General features: G+C 40.7%; 1 protein-coding gene and 1 pseudogene across 1 annotated transcript in view; one reads left to right on the top strand and one right to left on the bottom strand.

The window, feature by feature from the left end:
- Positions 1-8,936: 8,936 nt before the first annotated feature.
- On the top strand, positions 8,937-9,899 carry LOC141082519 (olfactory receptor 5V1-like; annotated as a pseudogene).
- Positions 9,900-11,904: 2,005 nt separating this feature from the next.
- The window catches only part of LOC141082600 (olfactory receptor 5V1-like), a 31,656-nt gene continuing 19,919 nt past the window's right edge, over positions 11,905-23,641 (bottom strand). The window contains exon 3 of the mRNA XM_073566581.1: positions 11,905-11,963. Within this exon, the coding sequence (XP_073422682.1) occupies positions 11,905-11,963 (59 nt within the window). The remainder of the gene's footprint in view (positions 11,964-23,641) is intronic.

Raw genomic sequence — 23,641 nt, 5'->3', positions numbered from 1 at the left:
CAATGACTACAACCTTAAATTTACCAGCTCAGTACATAATTTTTCGGCCAATTTTCTGGATTTGACTTTAACAGGTGATTTGATCACACATCAGATTAATATTTCACCATACAGAAAAAATGCGTATTGTAACAGTATTCTAACGGCTAAGTCCAATCATCCCAAACATACTATTAAAAACATTCCTCTTGGTGAACTGATTCGGCTAAAAAGAAAGAGGACACAAGAATCCATCTATAAAAAAGAAGCGGACTTAGCCTGCACCAGATTAAGGGAACGAGGTTATCCCAGTTATTTTCTGGAAAGAGCAAAAAAACTGGTAGATAATATGGATAGAGCCCATTGCTGTACTCTAAAAATAAAAAGACAAAATGCAATAATATTGGTAATGGTTCAAATAAAGTTACTTTTACTACATCTTTTAGTCCCCAGTATTATTATATTGTTGCGATCATTAAGAAATATCTGCCCATTCTGTGTCAAGATAAAATCTTAAAAACACTGGTAGCTAGTGAATCTATTTTGTTTGTTGCTAAACTTGCCCCCACTCTAAGTTCACTTTTATCTTCTAGCCTTTTCAGGGATCCCTTGTCTCTTAACTCACAGGATACCAACTGGTTAAAAACCAAAGGTTTCTATGGGTGTGGAGCTAATGTGTGCAAATGTTGCAAGCATGCCAAAAAATCTAAAACATTCATGTCTATGCACAATAATAAGACTTTTGATATTCTTTCATATATTAACCCCTTAACGACCAGGGGTATTTTTGGTTTTACATTTTCATTTTTCCCTCCCCTTCTTTCCAGAGCCATAACTTTTTTAATTTTCATTGGTTTTACCTTATCATGTACTCGAAAACGGGAAAAAAATTCCAAGTGCGGTGAAATTGCAAAAAAAAGTGCAATCCTACACTTGTTTTTTGCTTGGCTTTTTTGTTAGGTTCACTAGATGCTAAATCTGACCTACCTTTATGATTCTCCAGGTCATTACGAGTTCATAGACACCAAATATGTCTATGTCCTCTTTTATCTAAGTGGTGAAAAAAAATTCCAAAGTTTGCTAAAAAAAAAAAAAAAATTTGCGCAATTTTCCGAGACCCGTAGCGTCTCCATTTTTCATGATCTGGGGTCGGGTGAGGGCTTATTTTTTCCGTGCCGGACTGATGTTTTTAATGACACCACTTTTGTGCAGATACAGTGGGGAAAAAAAGTATTTAGTCAGTCAGCAATAGTGCAAGTTCCACCACTTAAAAAGATGAGAGGCGTCTGTAATTTACATCATAGGTAGACCTCAACTATGGGAGACAAACTGAGAAAAAAAAATCCAGAAAATCACATTGTCTGTTTTTTTTTCATTTAATTATACGTTCTTTTGATCGCCCATTATTGCATTTTAATGCAATGTCTTGGTGACCAAAAAAACGTAATTCTGGCGTTTTGAATTTTTTTCTCGCTACGCCGTTTAGCGATCGGGTTAATGCTTTTTTTTAATTGATAGATCGGGCGATTCTGAACGCGGCGATACCTAATGTGTATGTGGGATTTTTTTTTTACTGTTTTATTTTGATTGGGGCGAAAGGGGGGTGATTTGAACTTTTAGGTTTTTTTAATTTTTTTTTATTTTTAAACATTTTTTTTTTTTTACTTTTGGCATGCTTCAATAGCCTCCATAGGAGGCTAGAAGCATGCGCAACCCGATTGGCTCTGCTACATATGGGCGATGAGCAGATCGCCCATATGTAGCAGATTTACTGCTGTGCTTTCAGCGCCAACCACCGCTGAAAGCCTTATGCCTGGAACAACCATAGAGGTCTCATAGAGACCTCTGGTTGTCCAGGCAACGTGACGCCGACCCCCGATCACGTGACGGGGTCGGCGATGACGTCATTTCCGGCCCGGCGGCCGGAAATTCTATTTAAATGCCCGCTGTCAGCTTTGACAGCGGCATTTAACTAGTTAATAGGCGCGGGCGGACGGCGATTCCGCTCGCGCCTATTGCGGGCACATGTCAGCTGTTCATAACAGCTGACATGTCCCGGCTTTGATGCGGGCTCAGCGCCGGAGCCTTCATCAAAGCAGGGGAAATGTCTGATGACGGACTGTGTCCGTCATTGGACATTAAGGGGTTAATTGTAATACCGCCAATGTTATCTATTTAATTAATTGTGAAATTTGCACCAAATAGTATGTAGGTTGCACTATGAATACTTTAAAAAAAAGGATCAGAAAACATCTTTCTGATGCAGTTAATTTGCCACCAGCAGGAGCCTCTGTAGTTTCCCGACATTTTTCACAAATACATGGGGGTGATGTCAAGGGTTTTTCTTTTATAGGCATTGAACAGGTTAAAAAACCAGAAAGGGGGGGGAATTATCACAAAAAAATTCTTGCAAGAGAAAGCAAATGGATGTTTCTTTTAGATACAAGGTTACCGCATAGATTCAATAATAGAATGGATCTAGCAATACATTATAAATAATTTCTGATATTATGGTTTTCCAAGTAGTGCTATTATATCTCAGTCATAATGTTTTCATTATATAACACCGTTGTATTAATGTAATAATGTGTGTTTTTAATTATTTCTTTATCCTGGTCAGATAACTTTGTTAGCGCAGGTACTGTTCATACTGATGCTTTTTTTTTTTTCTCTACTTGTTTCCGGAAGCTATAGAGTTAACATTGAAGGATGTTATCCACACCTGTTACTACTTCTTGATTATGAGGTTAAGAAATATTTTTTCTACTTAAGAATGTTGGAGTATTCCAGAAGCAGTTTGAAGGCTCATTCCCACGTCAGTATTTTGCATCAGTGTTTGTATGCCAAAGCCAGGAATGGAACTTACCAAGAAAAAAATATAATGGAAAGACTGATGTCTGTTTTTTGTTTTGGAGACACTCCTAGTTTTGGCATACAAATACTGATGAAATACTGATCAAAAATACTGATGTGTGAAAGAGGCCTGAGACTGTGAAGAAGGCGGCAGTTGTTACCGCCGAAACGCGTAGTCTGTTCAGCATTACATCTGCATCTTGTTACTGAACTCTGGATTTTTTAAATTATCTGCAATAAAAATTCTTGGATTTTATTATACCACCTGAAGTTTCTGCTTGTTGGACTTTTCTGCCTTGATTTCTACATTGTTGGAGTTGTTCCCAGTCTTGGTCCGTGCAACACAGAGGAAACAGATATTTACCATCCAGAGCTCGGAGGTCAGCTGGTCTTTGTGTTGTTTTGATAGAGATATATATATATATATATATATATATATATATATATATATACACTCACTGGCCACTTTATTAGGTACACCATGCTAGTAAGGGGTTGGACCCCCTTTTGCCTTCAGAACTGCCTCAATTCTTCGTGGCAGAGATTCAACAAGGTGCTGGAAGCATTCCTCAGAGATTTTGGACCATATTGACATGATGGCATCACACAGTTGGCGCAGATTTGTCGGCTGCACATCCCTGATGCGAATCTCCCGTTCCACCACATCCCAAAGATGCTCTATTGGATTGAGATCTGGTGACTGAGGAGGCCATTTGAGTACAGTAAACTCATTGTCATGTTCAAGAAACCAATCTGAGATGATTCGAGCTTTATGACATGGCGCATTATCCTGCTGAAAGTAGCCATCAGATGCCTGTTCTTAGCTGAGAGGAGTGGTACCCAGTGTGGTCTTCTGCTGCTGTAGCCCATCTGCCTCAAAGTTCGACGCACTGTGCGTTCAGAGATGCTCTTCTGCCTACCTTGGTTGTAACGGGTGGCAATTTGAGTCACTGTTGCCTTTCTATCAGCTCGAACCAGTCTGCCCATTCTCCTCTGACCTCTGGCATCAACAAGGCATTTCCGGCCACAGAACTGCCGCTCACTGGATTTTTTTTCTTTTTCGGACCATTCTCTGTAAACCCTAGAGATGGTTGTGCGTGAAAATCCCAGTAGATCAGCAGTTTCTGAAATACTCAGACCAGCCCTTCTGGCACCAACAATCATGCCACGTTCAAAGGCACTCAAATCACCTTTCTTCCCCATACTGATGCTCGGTTTGAACTGCAGGAGATTGTCTTGACCATGTCTACATGCCTAAATGCACTGAGTTGCCGCCATGTGATTGGCTGATTAGAAATTAAGTCTTAACACACAGTTGGACAGGTGTACCTAATAAAGTGGCCAGTGAGTGTATATATATATATTAAAATCTTAGGTTCGGCTTATTATTCCTATTTAATGAAGAATTAGAATAAAGGGAAAAAAAGGAAATCACTCATCTGCCAAAGCTCAGTGGCAGAGTGGGACGGATGATGTGCTCCACACCTGCAATATTGCATACACCTTCAGGACCGTACCACAGGAGGAGCACGCAGCGCTTCTCAGCCATGTGGTATTTGGAGAAGCGCTGTGTGCTCCAGTTTTCTGTCAAGCCGCTTACTTTATTTGTGGGATAAGACTCTATATTGCGCTTTTGTCTCCCTCTTTCCTCACAATACTAGCGGTATGCCCAGGCATACCTGGATGACATTGCTATCTTCAGTCATACCTGGGAAGAGTATCTTCAACCTGTGTCACCAGTGCTGCAGAGGGTAGCAAAAGCCCAGTTCACCATTTGACCTGACAAGTGCCAAATGGGGATGGCCGAGGTACTATACCTTGGACATCAGATAGGAAATGGGTTCATTCATCCCAAACCTGCAAAAGTAGAAGCCATTACCCAGTGGCCTCACCCAGGCAACCAAAAACAGGTTTCCCAGAAACTGTTGGACCAGGAGAAAGCTTACGCCACATTGGAAAACAATGCTTGGCCATAATCTGGGCCTTAAAGAAATTGTAGCCCTACCTCTATGGCAAGGAATTCATGGTCATAACGGATCATAAAATTCATTGGAGGCCTAAAATGGCAGAATTTTGAGCACCCTGATATGTTATCCATGTGATGGAGATACCCCACTTTAAAATAGCTGGCCTGTATTATTTTTGTTTTGCAGCAAACTGGTGTCAATAACTTGACTAAGACACAGAAAAAAACATGCAATTGAGGCCTGAAATGGCACAATTTTGAGCACACTGATATGTGATCCGTGTGACGGAGATACCCCACTTTAAAATATGTGGCCTGTAGTTTTTTTTTGTTTTGCAGCAAACAGGTGTCAAAAACTAGGCTAAGATACAGCAAAAAAATCAATGGAGGCCTGAAATGGCACAATTTTGAGCACATTGATATGTGATCCATGTGACAGAGACACGCCACTTTAAAATATCTGCCCTGTATTTTATTTTGCAGCATATTGGTGTCAATAACTAGGCTAAGACACAGCAAAGAAATGCAGTGGAGGCCTGAAATGACACAATTTTGAGCACACTGATATGCGATCCGTGTGGCGGACAAAACCCAGTGTAAAATATCTGCCCTGTAGGTAACTATATTTTTCAGCAAACTGTTGTCAATAACTTGCCTAAGACACGGCAACAAAATTTAATTGAGGCCTGAAATGGCACAATTTTGACCGCACTGACATGCAATCCATGTGGCGGACAAACCCCAGTGTAAAATTTCAGGCCTGTAGGCAACAATTTTTTTTTCAGCAAACTGGTGTCTTATCTAAGACAATACAACAAAATTTAACACTAGGTCAGAAATTGAAGAGTTTTCAGTGCACTGAGATGTGATCCATGTGACAGCCAAACCCCTGTTTAAAATAGCTGGATTTTTACACTCTAATATAGAACGGATCTGGCTGTATTCTGCAGTGCCAACAAAAAAATACCCTCTTGCTATATGCAATGAAGTCTTCCACATACACTGCCTGCCTGCCTTGCACTCATATCTTTATGCACCTTGATTAGTCCTCAGAAGGACTGTTGGTTTAGATGGATTTGTGTATTACAGATGGCATACCTACACTAACTAATAAAATTGAAAATCTCTCCCTATCTCAACAGCAACTCTCCCTAGACTGCCTGAGTCCGGAGCAGACTGTGACAAGCAGGACGGCATCCAGTCTACTTTAGGCCTAATGATGCTGTGCAGCCAGCCAATCACTGTAATGCCACAAACAACATGGCTGCTGCATTACAGTGTGTGGCAGAAAATCCCTGCATGTTGATTGGCACTCTAAAAAGTGATAAACATGCAGGGTGGGTACCCAAACCCCCGCCGGAAATACTTGGCGAGCTCCGAGCATGTCGAGCGCTGCGATGCTCGGGCGAGCACCAAGTAGTGTTGAGTGTGCTCACTTATCACTAATTATCAGAAATCAGTGTGAACACACCCAAACTTACACTGAGTTTTTGGAGCAGTAATTCAACCAAATCCTCTTCATAATCTAAAAACTCAATTTTGAGGATTTTTTAGTTTTTACATGAAGCACGTTATTGGATTGTTACATGATCAGAGGTAGAGATGCGCGCATCATTGGCTCCTTACTTATCTGGCAAGCGGTTACTTAAAGAAGCTGCATCGGGAACCCAGATGCCTGGAGTGCTCCCGATAATCAGCTGTACGGCGCCGCAGCTATATGTGTCGCGACTGTGACAGTCACAACACATGCTTGAAAAGTCGGCTTCTCCTCACTGTAGTTGAAAGACATCACTACATGTCAAATGCAATTGACTTAGCTACCTAAATAGTCAAATTTTTGTAGACTAGGAGTGGAATTGATTCTCCAAATTATCATTCTCTGCAAACTTTGTTTTCCTCACCATGTGGAAATTTTCTCTTTTATGGAGAAATAGGAGAGGCCTAATCATGTTTTTGTCCCATCTATGAAGCCTATAGGTGCATATTGATTAGTAAAACATGCTTGGGAGAGGTAGTGATCACCTTATAAACAATTCTGAGCCATGGTTCAGCTTCCACATTCTTTCACATTGCACCCACAAACTTAAATGTATTTTATTGTGGTTTTATGTGCTATACCATCACAAAGTAGCACGTATTTGTGAAGTGTTTAAAGTAATATACATCATTTTCTGAATATTTTAAAAATATAAATCTGACAATTGTGATGTGTATTTGTATTCAGCCCACTATAGTCTAATACCCCTAAATAAAATCTTGTGTGAACAATTGCCTCCAGAAGTCACATAATTAGTAAATTGAGTCCACATGTATGTAATTTATTCTCAGTACAACTACAGCTGTTCCGTGAAGGCCTCAGAGGTTTGCTTGAGAATATTAGGGAACAAACAGCATCATGAAAACTGAGGAACACACCAGACAAGTCAGGGATAAAGTTGTGGACAAGAGTAAAGAAGGGTTAGATTATAAAAAATAGCCCAATCTCTGAACATATCACTGACCACTGTTCAATCGATCATCCAAAAATGAAAATAGTATGGCACAACTGCAAACCTACCAAGGTGGGAGAATCTGTCCACAGTACAACTATTTGTCATATACTCTACAAATCTGGACTTTATGGAAAAGTGGTAAGAAGAAAGCCATTTTTGAAAGCAAGCCATAAGTAGTCCCGTTTGCAGTTTGCAAAAAGCCATGTAATGGATACTGCTAGCATGTATGTGGCTCTCACTGAACTGAAACTAGTTTGCAAAGAAGAATGGGCAAAAATTTGAGCTTCTAGATTTGCAGAGCTGGTAGAGACATACCCTAAAGGATTTGGAGCAGTAATTGCAGCCAAAGGTGGTCCTACAAAGTATTGACTCAGGGGGGCTTAATACATATGCACATCACTATTTTCAGATTTATATTTTTAAAATATTTAGTAAACCATGTATCATTTCCTTTACACTTCACAAATACTGGCTTCTTTGTGTTGGCATATCACATAAAATTCCAAAAAATTATATTTGTGGCTATAACATGAAAAAATGTGGAAAGGTTCACAGGATATGAATACTTCTTCAAGGGACTGTATATTGCTGGTCAGGTACCTTCTGGTTGCAGAAACTCACAAAGTAAAGTAACCTAGAAAATTTCTCTACAATTTTCTATTTTTTATTTGAATTGTTATTTTTAAGAAAGTTGAACTCCATAAATTGCATTAATTTCCCATAAGAAAACCTGATGTTATTTGTGTTATCAATGGTCTCTCGGTGGCCTGTTAGAAAGACTATAAAACATTTATATCATAACAATTCTGAGTCAGAGAGAAGATAGTGTAAATGAGCAGATACTGGATGATGTGCTACATTTTTGCTTTCAATTTGGAACTTATTTTTTTAACCTTTTTCTGTAGATGGTTTTCACCTATGTGCTTTATTTGATATAATTTCTTCTCAAATCTGTTCCACAGTTGGGCACTAAATGAATGTTACTATCAGAGGTGGGTAGACAAGTTCAGAAGAAGATTTGTCTAAAGATTATGGTGGGTTCACAAGTTGCCGCCACAGTGCATTTTTTATGTAATTTGCTTAAGTCATGTCAAAATTACTGGGGTTTTAAGTGATGTTATGAAGTCTATGTTCACCCAGGGTGAGCATATTTTATTGATCTAGTAGTAATAATATATTTTCTCTTGGGATGAGATTACAATGTAATAAAAAACCTCTGTGTAAAATCAGTGGCACTTTAAGTTGCATATGTTCTTGAAGGGCTGATCCACAATTCAGAAATTTCATAGTATCAAAATCCAGAAATGTTAAAATGATGCAGTTCTACCGAATTTATCACCTACTCACCTACCCTCCATGCATTGTAAAGGATGAAATCTGTTCAGAAAACCTACAAAATAAGTATTTCTTAAAATTTCATCCACAGCAATGATATTGTAATATGCAATGGATTTTCATTTTCCGTCTTAAAAATCCAGATGAAAAATCTTCTTTGTCCGTCTGCAGGAATTGTAAGATACATTTTTCTCCAGTCTTAACATATATTATTTTATTATCACATTTAATTATTTATTTATATCCTTATTCAATGATATGAATTATATTTTAGTAATTTTACATTATCGTCTTCTTACTAGGTGAAGTAAATGATAGTTGGTAACAGTACAGTAACAGAATTCATTCTTCTTGGGTTTCCTGCTCTCATTTCTGTGCAAACTCTATTATTTTATGTATTTCTTGTGTTTTATATGTTAACTCTTCTGGAAATTTCCTTATCCTCATAACTTTGGCCAGTAAGGCTCTTCACACCCCAATTTATTTTTTCCTCTCGAATTTGTCTCTTCTTGAGATTTTCTACACATCCGTCACCATTCCAAAAATGCTTCTTAACTTCATTCTGAAGACCACCTCAATTACATTCAGTGCTTGTGTGGCTCAAGTGTATTTTTTCATTGCACTCGGCAGTATTGAGTGCACACTACTCGCTGTAATGGCTTACGACCGATATGTGGCAATATGTGATCCATTACAATATACCCTGGTCATGAATTCTACAACATGTATAGCATTAGTCTGTGGCTCCTGGATCAGTGGCTTCCTCAATTCCATGGTCCACACTGTCTCTACCTTTCACTTACCCTTCTGCTCTTCCAACAGGATAAACCAGTTCTTCTGTGACATCCCACCATTACTGAAAGTGGCTTGTGGTAATACGTTGCCCAGTGAGGTTGTTCTCTTTACAGTTGGAGGAGCTTATGGTTTTGGCTCATTCCTATCAACCGCGATATCTTATATCCATATTATTTCCACAATTTTAAAAATCAAATCTACAGAAGGTCGGAAGAAGGCATTCTCCACATGTACATCCCATCTTACTGTTGTAACCTTATTCTTCGGGACATCTTTTTCTGCGTATCTGAAGCCTACATCCAAGTATTCTTCGGAAGAAGGGAAGCTGGTTCCTGTGTTTTATGCTGTTATTACTCCCACACTCAATCCCATAATATATACATTAAGGAATAAGGAATTTAAAAAAGCATTTAGAAAAATAATGGGGTTGAAATTGTAGTAAATGTTGTGTGGCTTGGGTTCAAGAGCATTGACAATCTGATATATAAATCATGTTAAACCGTGACATGAATCACTTAATTGACAACACTTTCAATCTTAAAGAGATTGTCTTGTGATTAAAAATTATAAGTGTAAAATAGGTTGGGTTTATATATTTTTGCATCTAAAATATGGTAGTCATACATGTCTAATCTTTAACTCCAGGGGCAGACCACACAGTCGCTATGGGGCCCATGAGTCAGGGGGACATGGTCCTTTTTGGCACCATCCCATTTAACCCCACTTGGTTTCCCAATTTCAATGTTATTTGCATATTTTAGATGCAAGTACTATAAAATTTAATGATGTAACAAAACCGTTCGCTCGCTGCTCTACCATTCATCCTACAAGCCTCAGATTCAGTGCTGGAGGCTCAATTACATCACTACATTGTGCCTGCTGCATGGAGCCACAGTTCACAAAGAACACTGATCAGAGCTGTGCATCATGAGGAATGGGACGAAGTCAGTAGTTATATTTATTTTGTTCTTTATTAGTCAGTACTTGTAAGTCACAGTGGGCTTCCTAATATGTTCACAATATGATGCCCCTACAGTTGCTAAGACAAAGTACTGTGGGAACATCATACAGTGTGTGGAGGGACTGTAGGGACACAATACTGCAGAAAAGTTCACTGTTGGCCCTTCATAAAATGTTGAAGTTCACTAGGAGCCTCGTACTGTGTGTGGGGTAACATCATACTATATTCTGGGTAATGATGGGGCATTACTCTGTGCGGTCATAAAATTGTAGATTTAGGGGGTATGGTGAGGGAATTTACAGTGGGGGAATTATACTGTAGGGTGCATTTTTGAGAGCATTATACTTTATGTGGGCCATGAAATAGGTATAATGGGTAAGAACACTAAGAGGCTTCAAAAGGTGCAAAAATCACGGTGTATGTGTAACAATACATGTCCCTCTCCTACACCTATGCACTACACCCTACCTTTTCTGCCAAGTATTTTTAATTTTTGTTGTAGGAACGGGTGGAGCCTATTTGGAACTTTTACAATGAGGTCCCATAGTTTGTATGTACACTCCTGGGTTGCTTAGTTTTGAAAAGTTGGCAAGTATTTTATTGCCAAGTGACATTGATTAGATTAATAGGCTCCAAAAAATAGATGGGTATAAGCTACAGTCTTGGCCGAAAGTGTTGGCACACTTGAAATTGTTCCAGAAAATGAAGTATTTCTCCCAGAAAATTATTGCAATTACACATGTTTTGTTACACACATATTTATATCCTTTGTGTGTATTGGAACACCCCAAAAAAAAACGAAGAAAAAAATACAAATTGGATATAATTTCACACAAAACTCCAAAAATGGGCTGGACAAAATTGTTGGCACCTTTCAAAAATTGGGTAAACAACTTTGTTTCAAGCATGTGATGTTTGTTTAAACTCACCTGTGGCAAGTAACAGGTTTGGGCATTATGAAAATCACACCTGAAACCAGATAAAAAGCGGAGACATTGACTCAATCTTTGCATTGTGTGTCTGTGTGTGCCACACTAAGCATGAACAAAATAAAGAGGTGAAAAGAACTGTGTGATGACTTTAAAGCCAAAATTATTGAAAAATATCAACAATCTCAAGGTTACAAGTCCATATCCAGAGATTTTGAAGATGTTCCTTTGTCCATGGTGTGCAAAATAATCCAGAAGTTTACAACCCATGTCACTAAAGCTAAATTCCCTGGCTGTGAACAGCACTGAAAAATTGATAAAAGGTTGCAACGCTTGATAAGCAGCCCTAATTGAGTTTCAAATAAATTCAAGCTGTCCTAAAAGCTTAGTGTGCATCAGTGTGAAATATCCATCGAAATTTGAATGCGAGAGATGTGAACAATCTTAATTAAAATGCATGAAGTCCTCTTTATGCCCAGGTGACTGAACGAAGATGTGTATTGTGCATAGACAAAGAGTACAGATTGGACATTAGTTTAGACAGAAAAAGGCTCTTTAAGTTTTGAGAGGATTAAGAGGAATATCTCACACCCTTTAGAAATAGCCATAGTCACCCAACATACGCATAAACAGGACATTGGAAACCCTTTTGTCTACAAGAATATTAAGGATGTCAATAATTCACCCCCTTACCCCAAGGGTGGTTTGCACGTTAATGACCGGGCCAATTTTTACAATTTTGACCACTGTCCCTTTATGAGGTAATATAACTCTGGAACGCTTCCATGGATCCTGGTGATTCTGACATTGTTTTTCTTGTGACATATTGTACTTCATGTTAGTGGTAAAATTTAATTCATATAACTTGTGAAAAAAATGGAAATTTGGCGAAAATTTTGCAATTTTCCAACTTTGAATTTTTATGCCCTTAAATCACAGATATATGGCACACAAAAAACTTAATAAGTAACATTTCCCACATGTTTACTTTACATCAACACATTTATTCCATGGTGCTTTACATGTGAGGAGGGATATACATAATAAAAACAAGTACAGTAATCTTAAACAATACAAGTCGCAATTGGTACAGGAGAGAGGACCCTGCCCGCGAGGACTCACAATCTACAAGGGATGAGTGAGGATGCAGTAGGTGAGGCTAGAGCTGGTCATGCAATGGCTTGGTCAATCGGTGGTTACTGCAGGTTGTATTCTTAAATCACAAATATGCCCCAAATATTGATAACCCCATCAATCTTGAGGATGCTATATACCACAGAATAAACTGATCACTGTTATGATAACCATGTAGTGAAGAAACAAGGTACCACAGAATGGTATATAAAATAAAAATGTACTTTATTGACAATCATTAAAAACACTTGACAAGATAATGTGCTGAATAAATGAAGAAGGACAAACCAGCCATAGGAAATCCACTTAAACAATAAAAACAGACCACAATGGTAGCTGATTTTACATACCAAGCTGATCAACAATATAAATGCTAATGAGTAACAGGTGACCACAACATCCTATAACATAGTTTAATCATGAGCCAAAATGGCATGCAAATGTAAAGGACTAAGCAGCAACTTATCCCCAAATCCACAATGGCCCGTGCACATATAATACTGCAAAAATGGATAATGTGACGATGCCTATAAACATACCAGTGGTAGGTAAGTGTAGATCCCCAGAAATCCCTCTGCCCCGATGCACGTTTTGTTGTATTCTTGTTGGAAGAGATAGGTCTTCAGGTTCTTTTTGAAGGTTTCCATGGTAGGCGAGAGTCTGATATGTTGTGGTAGAGAGTTCCAGAATGCGATTGTGGGAAGAGGAGATAAGAGTGGAGTAAAAAAGGTGATATTGTGAGGATCGGAGGTTGCGTGCAGGTAAGTACCGGGAGGCGAAGTCATAGATGTATGGAGGGCAAAGGTTGTGGATGGCTTTGTATGCCATGGTTAGGGTTTTGAACAGGAGTCTTTGGGTAATGGGAGACAGTGCAGGGATTGACAGAGGGTAGAAGCCAGGGAATAGCGGGGGGGACAGGTGGATTAGTCAGGCAGCAAAGTTTAGACTAGATTGGAGGGGTGCGAGAGTGTTAGAGGGGAGGCCGCAGAGCAGGAGGTTGCAGTAGTAGTTAAGGCGGGAGATGATGAGGGCATGGACTAGGGTTTTTGCAGATTCTTGGTTGAGGAATGTACGGATCTGTAAAATATTTTTGAGTTTTAGTCGGCAGGAAGTGGAAATGGCTTGGATATGTGGATTGAAGGAGAGATGAGTGTCAAGGATTATCAGCGAGCTTGTAGGACTGGGGAGAGTGGGCAGCCATTTACTTTAATGGATAGGTCCATTGGAGGGGTCAAGTGAGATGGGGGAAAGATGATAAATTCTGTTTTGTCCTTATTAAGTTTTAGAAATCTAGTGAAGAAGGATGAAATAGCAGGCAGACATTGTAGGATTCTGGTTAGTAGGGAGGTGATATCTGGTCCAGAGTTGTAGATCTGTGTGAAATCAGCATAGAGGTGATACTGAAAGCCGTGAGATTCTATGAGCTGTCCGAGGACGAAGGTGTAAATGGAGAAGAGCAGGGGACCTAGGACTGAACCTTGCGGGACTCTGACAGATAGGGGGCGAGGTGAGGAGGTGGTGTGCGAGTGGGAGATGCTGAGTGTCGGGTCTGTCAGGAGGCTAAGAAAACCTCCTGCACTGCCTCTCAGATCACTGATCTGACAAAGTGCAGTGCAAAGTGTCATAATAGCGATCTGACACTATATAGTAATGTCCACACTGGGACAATGTAAAAAAGTAGAAAAAAAAAAATAACTTGTAAAAATAATTTTTTAAAAATTCCTAAATAAAGAAAAAAATATTCCCCAATAAATTCATTTATTTATGTAAATAAATAAAAAAAATAAAAGTACACATATTTAGTATCGTCGCATCCGTAATGACCCGCCCTATAAACCTGTCCCACTAGTTAACACCTTTAGTGAACCCCTTAAAAAAAAGCCAAAAAATAATGCTTTATCATCATACTGCCGAACAAACAGTGCAATAACACACAATCAAAAAGACGCATATAAATATCCATGGTACCGCTGAAAACGTCATCTTGTCCTGCAAAAAACGAGCTGACACACAGCATCAGCAAAAAAATAAAGTTATAGCTAGCAGAATAAAGCGATACAAAAATAAATATTTGTTATATAAAATTGTTTTTATTGTGTAAAAGCGACAAAACATAAAAAATATAAATAAGGTATTGCTGTAATCGTATTGACCGGAAGAATAAAACCGCTTTATCAATTTTACCACACGCGGAATGGTGTAAACGCCCCCTCCAAAAGAATTTCATGAATTGCTGTTTTTTGTTCATTCTGCATCCTAAAAATCGGAATAAAAAGCGATTAAAAAATGTCATGTGCCCGAAAATGGTACCAATAAAAACGTCAACTCGTCCTGCAAAAAATAAGGCCTAACATGACTCTGTGGCCCAAAATATGAAAAAATGATAGCTCTCAAAACGTGGTGATGCAAAAACTATTTTTTGCAATAAAAAGCATCTTTTAGCGTGTGACAGCTGCCAAACATAAAAACCCGCTATAAATAGTAAATCATACCCCCTTATCACCCCTTTAGTTAGTGAAAAATAATAAAATATAAAAAAAGTATTTATCTCCATTTTCCCGTTAGGGTTAGGGCTAGGATTAGGGTTAGGGTTGGGATTAGGGTTAGAGGTGTGTTGGAGTTAGGGTTGGAGTTAGAATTGGGGGGTTTCCACTGTTCAGACACATTAGGGGCTCTCCAAATGATACATGGCATCTGAGCTCAATTCCAGCCAATTCTGCGTTGAAAAAGTCAAACGGTGCTCCTTCCCTTCCAAGCTCTGCCATACACCAAAACAATGGTTTATCCCCACATATAGGGTATCAGCCTACTCAGGACAAATTGCACAACAAATTTTAGGGTCCAATTTCTCCTGTTACCCTTGGGAAAATGAAAAAACTGGGGACTAAAATATCATTTTTCTGGAAAAAATATGGTTTTTTTATTTTCATGCCCCGGCGCTATAAACTCCTGTGAAGCACTTGGGGGTTCAAAGAGCTCACCGCACATCTAGATAGATTCCTTGGGGGTCTAGTTTCCAAAATAGGGTCATTTGTGGGGGATTTCCACTGTTTAGGCACATCAGGGGCTCTCCAAACGCGACATGACACCCGCAGACCATTCCATCAAAGTCTGCATTCCAAAATGTCACTACTTCCCTTACAAGCCTTGACGTGTGCCCATACAGCAGTTTTCTCCAACATATGGGGTATCAGTACACTCAGGACAAATTGGACAACAACTTTTGGGGTCCAATTTCACCCGTTAGCCTTGGGAAAATAAAAAATTTGGGGACTAAAATATCATGTTTGTGGAAAAAATATGATTTTTTATTTTCACGCCCGGGCGTTATAAACTTCTGTGAAGCACTTGGGGGTTCAAAGTGCTCGCCACACATCTACATAAGTTCCTTGGGGGGTCTAGTTTCCAAAATGGGGTAACTTTTGGGGGGTTTCCACTGTTTAGGCACTTCAGGGGCTCTCCAAATGCATCATGGCGTCCAGTCTCAATTCCAGCCAATTTTGCGTTGAAAAAGTCAAACGGCGCTCCATCCCTTCCGTGCTCTGCCATGCGCCAAAACAGTGGTTCTCCCCCACATATGGGGTATCAGCGTACTCAGGGCAAATTGCACAATAACTTTTGTGGTCCTGTTTTTCCTGTTACCCTTGGTAAAATAAAAAAATTGTACCTGAATAATTTTTTTGTGAAAAACAATCCAAAAATTCCTGTGAAGCATCTGAAGGGTTAATAAACGTCTTGAATGTGGTTTTTAGCACCTTGAGGGGTGCCATTTTTAAAATGGTGTCACTTTGGGGTATTTTCTATCATATAGACCCCTCAAAGTAACTTCAAATGTGATGTGGTCCCTAAAAAAAAATGGTGTTGTAAGAATGAGAAATCGCTGGTCAACTCTTAACCTTTATAACTTCCTAAAAAAAAAGATTTGGTTCCAAAATTGTGCTGCTGTAAAGTAAACATATAGAAAATGTTACTTATCAAGTAGTTTGTGTGCCATATCTCTGTGATTTAAGGTCATGAAAATTCAAAGTTGGAAAATTGCAAAATTTTTGCCAAATTTCCATTTTTTTCACAATAAACGCAAGTTATATCAATTAAATTTTACCACTAACATGAAGTACAATATGTCACAAGAAAACAATGTCAGAATCACCAGGATCCATGGAAGCGTTCCAGAATTATTATCTCATAACGGGACAGTGGTCAGAATTGTAAAAATTGGCCCGGTCATTAACGTGCAAACCACCCTTGGGGGTAAAGGGGTTAAATTCTTGACAGGGGGCATTAGCAATACCATAAGGAGGCAAAGAGGGCATTATTACTATGAGTAAGTACAGTGGACACCTTATTACTGTGTAACAGAACAGAGGGGACACTGTTATTATGTGGGGCACAAAAGAAAGTATTATTACTGTACAGGGGACAGTAGGGGCATTATTACTGTTATTACTTAGATTTTGTTTCCTGTACCATCTCTATGCTGATGACACCCAATTATACACCTCCTCTCCTGAAATCACGCCTGTTTTTAGAAAACACCAGTGATTGTCTTACTGCTGTCTCCAACATCATATCCCTCCCTCTATCTGAAACTGAATCTGTCAAAAACTGAACTCCTTGTGTTTCCTCCCTCTACTAACCTACATATGCCTGACATTTCCATTTCCGTGTGTGGTTCTACCATTACTCCCCAGCAACACAATCACTGTTCCACTGTTCTGTGGTCATACTTGATTCAGAGCTTTCAGTCATCCCCTACATCCGATCACTGGCTCGCTCTTGTCACCTGAACCTCAAAAACATTTCTAGAATTTGACCCTTTCTTACTTTCGACTCTGCAAAAAATCTTACTGTTTCTCTTATTCAATCTCGTCTGGACCATTGTAACTCTCTACTAATCGGTCTCCCTCTTACCAAACTCTCCTCTCTCCAATCTGTCTTGAATGATGCAGCCAGGATCATATTCCTCGCAATCGTTTCATTGATCCCTCTACTTTGTGCCAGTCCTTACACTGGTTACCCATCCACTCCAGAATTCAGTATAAACTTATTACTCTCACCCACAAAGCACTCCACAGCTCAGCATCACACTACATATCCTCCCTCATTTCAGTCTACCACCCTACCCGTGCCATCCATTCCGCTAATGACCAGAGGTTAACATCCTCAATAATCAGAACCTCCCACTCCCGTCTCCAAGACTTTTCATGTGCTGCACCAATTTTTTGGAATGCACTGCCCAGGTTAATTCCATTAATCCTCAATGCCACAGTTTTAAGCGTGCACTAAAAACACATTTCTTCAGACTGGCCTACCGCCTCAACACATTAACTATCCCTGTGTTGCCCATTCAAAATTTTTACTGTAACCTGGTTCCTCGTATCATGTTCTCATACACTTTATGCATTTAATAAACCTCTGTGTCTGTACTATTACATGTTCTGGCTGATAGCCGGTTCATGCAGCATTATATAAGCACCCGATTTCTTACATAATGGCTGGTGCGAACAACAAAGCAATTGTTAACTTCCACCTTTCATGTCTCCCTTATTTCCTCATAGATTGTAAGCTTGCAAGCGGGCCCTCATTCCTCTTGGTATCTGTTGATGTATGTGCTTATTGTTATGCTTAATGTCTATTATGTTATTATTGTTATGCTTAATGTCTATTCCGGTTTCCGCCCCCTACATTCGACAGAAACTGCACTCATCAAAGTGACCAATGACCTTCTGACAGCAAAACGTAACGGTGACCACTCTCTGCTCATTCTTCTCGACCTTTCTGCAGCTTTCGACACTGTTGACCACCCTCTCCTACTCTCTAGGCTCCAGTCACTAGGCATTAAGGACACTGCTCTCTCCTGGTTCTCCTCCTATCTTTCTGACCGCTCCTTCAGTGTTCTGTTCTCTGGCTCCACTTCATCTCCTCTTCCTCTCACTGTCGGGGTACCTCAGGGCTCAGTCCTTGGCCCCCTTCTCTTCTCTCTCTACACAGCCCCAATTGGACAGACCATCAGCAGATTTGGCTTTCAGTACCATCTTTATGCTGATGACACACAACTATACACATCATCCCCTGACCTTACCCCCGCTGTACTACAGAACGCCACTGACTGACTGTCTGCAGTCTCCAACATCATGTCTGCTCTCTATCTGAAACTCAACCTCTCCAAAACTGAACTTCTTCTGCTCCCGCCATCTACTAACCTCCCTAAGGCTAGTTTCACACTTGCTTCTTTTTGCAGCGCGTTTTTCCCGCAAAAAAACGCATTAAAAAAACGCATACAAATGCATACAAACGCTGCGTTTTTTTCAAGCATTTTTATGCGCATGCAGGAAAAAAACGCAGCGTTTTTGTGCGTTTGTATGCGTTTTTTGTGCGTTTGCGTTTTTTTACAGATTTTGGAAAAACCCCACAAAAAAGAAAAAACAACCATTCAACAACACACAAGACCAATGGGACTGCATTGTGGGTGTGGTATGTTAATATATAGACCCTGTCTACAGTTTTCTTCACATTTGCTTGATTCTTCTCGTGACCATGGATCTGCGCTGGAAGAGTTTTCACTTCAACTTGGATTTGGACATCGCGATGGCTCAGGCGTATGCAGTTGCTTGCCATGAACAAAGGAAGAGAGAGAGGCAGCGAAGACGGCGGCGTATGTGGATACATCCGATTGTTGAACTCCGGGATAGCCGTGGGGCATACCACACCCTCTACAGCGAGCTCCAGTGAAACCCGGAGAAATTTACAGATTATATCCGGATGTCCCACGAAAGTTTCATGGATTTGCTTGCTCGTGTCCAACAATCCATCCTGAGACAGGACACACAGCTCCGTGGTGCGATTCCTCCTGAGGAACGGCTACTGGTGACATTACGGTATGTTTTAAAAACCAAGGGGTGCGGTCTGATGTTTTTTTTTTAAATTTAGTATTCAAAACCTTGGGTAATTAGTTTTCGTGAATGTACTAATATTTTATTTTATAGTTTTTTAAAATAATATACATAAATATTAATTTTACTTCTTTGTCTGTTCACAGATTCCTGGCGACTGGAGAAACCCTATCTTCACTACACTTCCAGTACCGTATTGGAATCTCTACCTTGTCTGGAATTGTTGCTGACACCTGCCGGGCTCTCTGGAATGTTCTTTGTCCAGAATTTATGCCCCTGCCCACCGCTGAAAAGTGGATGGAAATTGCTGACAAATTCTGGACAGTATGCAATTTTCCCAACTGTTTGGGAGCTGTTGATGGTAAACACATACGGATCATCAAACCCCAAAGAACGGGATCTGAGTACTATAATTACAAAAAGTACTTTTCAATAGTACTCATGGCGATTGCGGATGCCGGATGTATGTTTGTAGCAGTGGACATTGGAGCATTTGGCCGTGGTAATGACTCACAGGCTTTTAAAAACTCAGACATGGGCCGGAGGTTGTATGGCAACCAATTTAATTTCCCTATGCCACGGCCTCTTCCTCACACCGAAGCTCCGCCACTGCCCTTTGTAATGGTTGGCGATGAGGCTTTTCAAATGTGCGGAAACTTACTGAAACCCTACTCCAGCCGGGACTTGGACCACACCAAAAAAATATTTAATTACAGGCTGACCAGGGCCAGAAGAACTGTCGAGTGTGCTTTTGGGATTCTTGTCTCCAGATGGCGAATTCTGGGCACGGCCATTAATCTTAAACTGGAAACAGTCGATGAGGTGGTGAAGGCCTGTGTGGTTCTACATAACTTTGTGATGGCTAAAGAGCACCCGACCTTTGAACTGGACGATGATGCTCCTAACCCATTGCCTGAATTCACTCAGCACACTCTCAGGTCATCCGTTGAAGTTGGCCAAATGAGGGACCAATTTGCGGCCTACTTTATTTCTGATGTAGGACGGGTGCACTGGCAAGATAAAATGGTGTAATGTTTTTGTTTGTTTATGGTAATAAAAAACCTTATTTGATACCATTACTGAGTGCACTATATTTTTTAAACTCCAATTAAATAAAAAACTTCCCATGTATAACTGAATTTTTTGATGATCACACACCTGGGCAGGTAAGTACACATACGAGTTAAAATGCAGCATTGCTAGTCTGCGTGAAATATATTGGAACGAGCAAAGCTGCAGGCCATGAATCAGGAAACCAAATTTTTCCAAGAGAAAATTGTGCAACTAGTTGAAAAAAAAGTATGTGATTTTCTCAAAACACAACCCTCAAAACCCAACCCCAATGAAAGTCAATGGTGAATACAAGTCAGCATTGAGTGGATGAATGTAATCTGCTCCATTCCAACTTAGTTATTACACTAGGCCTTGGAATAACTATACTAGGCCGTGGTATTTCAAATATGAGTATAGTAGGCCTTGGGCCTACTAGTATAGTCATATGTGAAATACCACGGCCTAGTATAGTCATACCAAGGCCTACTCGATTTTTACCAACTAGGATCTTGTTTCACGAAAAACAAACTGTTGAAACTTGACAAGTTTCAACAGTTTGTTTTTCATGAAACCAGATTCTAGTTGGTAAAAATAGAGTTATTACACTAGGCCTTGGAATGACTACACTAGGCCGTGGTATTTCAAATATGAGTATAGTAGGCCTTGGGGCTAGTAGTATAGTAATATGTGAAATACCACGGCCTAGTATAGTCATACCAAGGCCTACTGTAATAACTCGATTTTTAACAACTAGCATCTTGTTTCACAAAAAACAAACTGGTGAAACTAGAAAGAAACTTATTTTTTAGACAAGTTTCAACAGTTTGTTTTTCATGAAACCAGATTCTAGTTGGTAAAAATAGAGTTATTACACTAGGCCTTGGAATGACTACACTAGGCCGTGGTATTTCAAATATGAGTATAGTAGGCCTTGGGGCTAGTAGTATAGTAATATGTGAAATACCACGGCCTAGTATAGTCATACCAAGGCCTACTGTAATAACTCGATTTTTAACAACTAGCATCTTGTTTCACAAAAAACAAACTGGTGAAACTAGAAAGAAACTTATTTTTTAGACAAGTTTCAACAGTTTGTTTTTCATGAAACCAGATTCTAGTTGGTAAAAATAGAGTTATTACACTAGGCCTTGGAATGACTACACTAGGCCGTGGTATTTCAAATATGAGTATAGTAGGCCTTGGGTTGGTTTTTAACATGTATTTACCCATCAGTGTGTGTGTGAGCGGCGCAAACAACATTAATGAAACTTTTTAATGGTGAACCACAAATGTAAATTTATTTTTAATCAAAAAAAGTAAACCAAAAAATTATTTTTTACGGCGTTTGGGGGCAGATGGTTTCAATTTGGGGGTGTGCAGGGAATATGCAACACTTGCAGTTGAAGACGGTGTTTGAGGGGAAGGGGCAACAAAACTTGTGGGGGAAGGTAGTCCAGTTAAGGGAATTAAACTAGGAACACTTGGAGGAGAGGAAATCTGTTCAGGTACATTAGTTGTAATGGCATGTCGCCGTAGGCTTGTGTGCCTGGACCGACTTTGGCCCAATGCCCGCCTTGATAGATTTCGCCTTGAACTAGGGGCAAATATTGAGTGTAGGTCCCCCGTCTGCAGGTGTGGCTGCTGCTGCTGCTGAGGTGGCTGCTGCTGCTGCTGAGGTGGCGGCTGCTGCTGAGGTGGCTGCTGCTGCTGCTGAGGTGGCTGCTGCTGCTGCTGCTGCTGAGGTGGTTGTTGCTGCTGCTGAGGTGGCTGCTGCTGCTGAGGTGGCTGCTGCTGCTGAGGTGGCTGCTGCTGCTGCTGAGGTGGCTGCTGCTGAGGTGGCTGCTGCTGCTGCTCTTCGTTGGCAGTGCTCGTCCTTGCAGGAGGACTGGTGGCGGCAGTGATGGTCCAGGTTTGCAGAGTGGTGGTGGCAGGGCTACTACATGTTGTTGTAGTGGCAGGGCTGTTCCATGTTTGCCTAGTGGTGGCTGAGCTCCACGCATGCATGGGAGTGGCGGTGGTGCTCCAGACAGGAGCAGCGCTTGCCATGGTGGTGTCGGTGAAGTGACCAGCTGCACTCAGACTTGTGGTGGTGTAACGGTGGGTGTCCTGGCTTTGAATAGAGGTGTCCGTGCAGTGGTATGCAGCACAAGTCGGTAGTGAGGTGAAGCGAGTCAATGGTGGCACAGGTGGAAATGACACCACTGACTGCTGACCGTACCGATTATGCTGCATAGCCTGCAAGAAAGCATTGTTGCAGGCCTGCAGCACATTCAGCTGTTGCTCAGGACTAAGGTGTTCCGCCATGCCCTTTTCAATCTTACTAAAAAAATGGTGTGCTGGTCTGTTGAGGTCGGCCTCCAGACGGTCAAGGCGCTGTTCTACAGAATTGAAGCGGTGTTCAAAGTGGTTAAAACCATGTTCCATGAGTGCAAAACCGCTTTCAACTCTGTCGGACAGTGACTTGAGGCTGGAATTAAAGGCCTCGCTCAAATGCATAAACTCGGGCAAGACATTCCTGTCCAAGGCCCTCTGCCGCTGGCGGGTAGTGCCCGCATAACCAGTGGCAGAGACCTGGGACAGGGGAACACCTGATGGCCCAGCTTCCTGGTCACCAGCTGTGTGTGTGGCTGACCTGCAAGGTGCTTCCTGGCTGTCGGATGGCTGGGACGGGTCAGAGGACGTCCGAGGAAGGACCGCTCCAGGGCCAGGTTGCAGGGTGCTGCTCCAGGTGCTGTGGAATAAAGGAAAATCATTACTACCATGCCTTTACAAGAAGCATCAGCTGTGGATTAGAAAAACACAGATTAATAAAAATAAAAACCCAAAATTTATAATACTTACGATCTCGTGGCAAGGACCGGTCTTAGGAACTGCAACGCGTGATAGTGACGGTATCTAGTTCTGGTCCTTGACGCAGATCCACTGCGAACCTGGCCCTCAGCACGAACATCACTGTTGAAGCGGTCCTTGATCGAACGCCAACGTGTTCGGACTTTGTCCACTGTTGTTAAAAAAAAAACAGTGCCGTCAAGGACAACAGTCACTGCGGCACAATATAGCAATGCAATACTCAAAGCAGTCACTGTAGACCCCGATGACACTGTTGGGTTTCCTGCTAGAATACACCTAGCACGAAACCCAACAGTGCCGTCAAGGACAACAGTCACTGCGGCACAATGTAGCAATACAATACTCAAAGCAGTCACTGTAGACCCCGATGACACTGTTGGGTTTCCTGCTAGAATACACCT

The sequence above is a fragment of the Dendrobates tinctorius genome, unplaced genomic scaffold (genome assembly GCF_039654945.1).
Source record: "Dendrobates tinctorius isolate UK_male_01 unplaced genomic scaffold, ASM3965494v1 ptg000018l, whole genome shotgun sequence".
In the NCBI taxonomy this organism is placed as follows: Eukaryota; Metazoa; Chordata; class Amphibia; order Anura; family Dendrobatidae; genus Dendrobates; species Dendrobates tinctorius.
The sequence above is the reverse complement of the archived record's forward strand: the minus strand, read 5'-3'. Positions and strand labels throughout refer to the sequence as shown.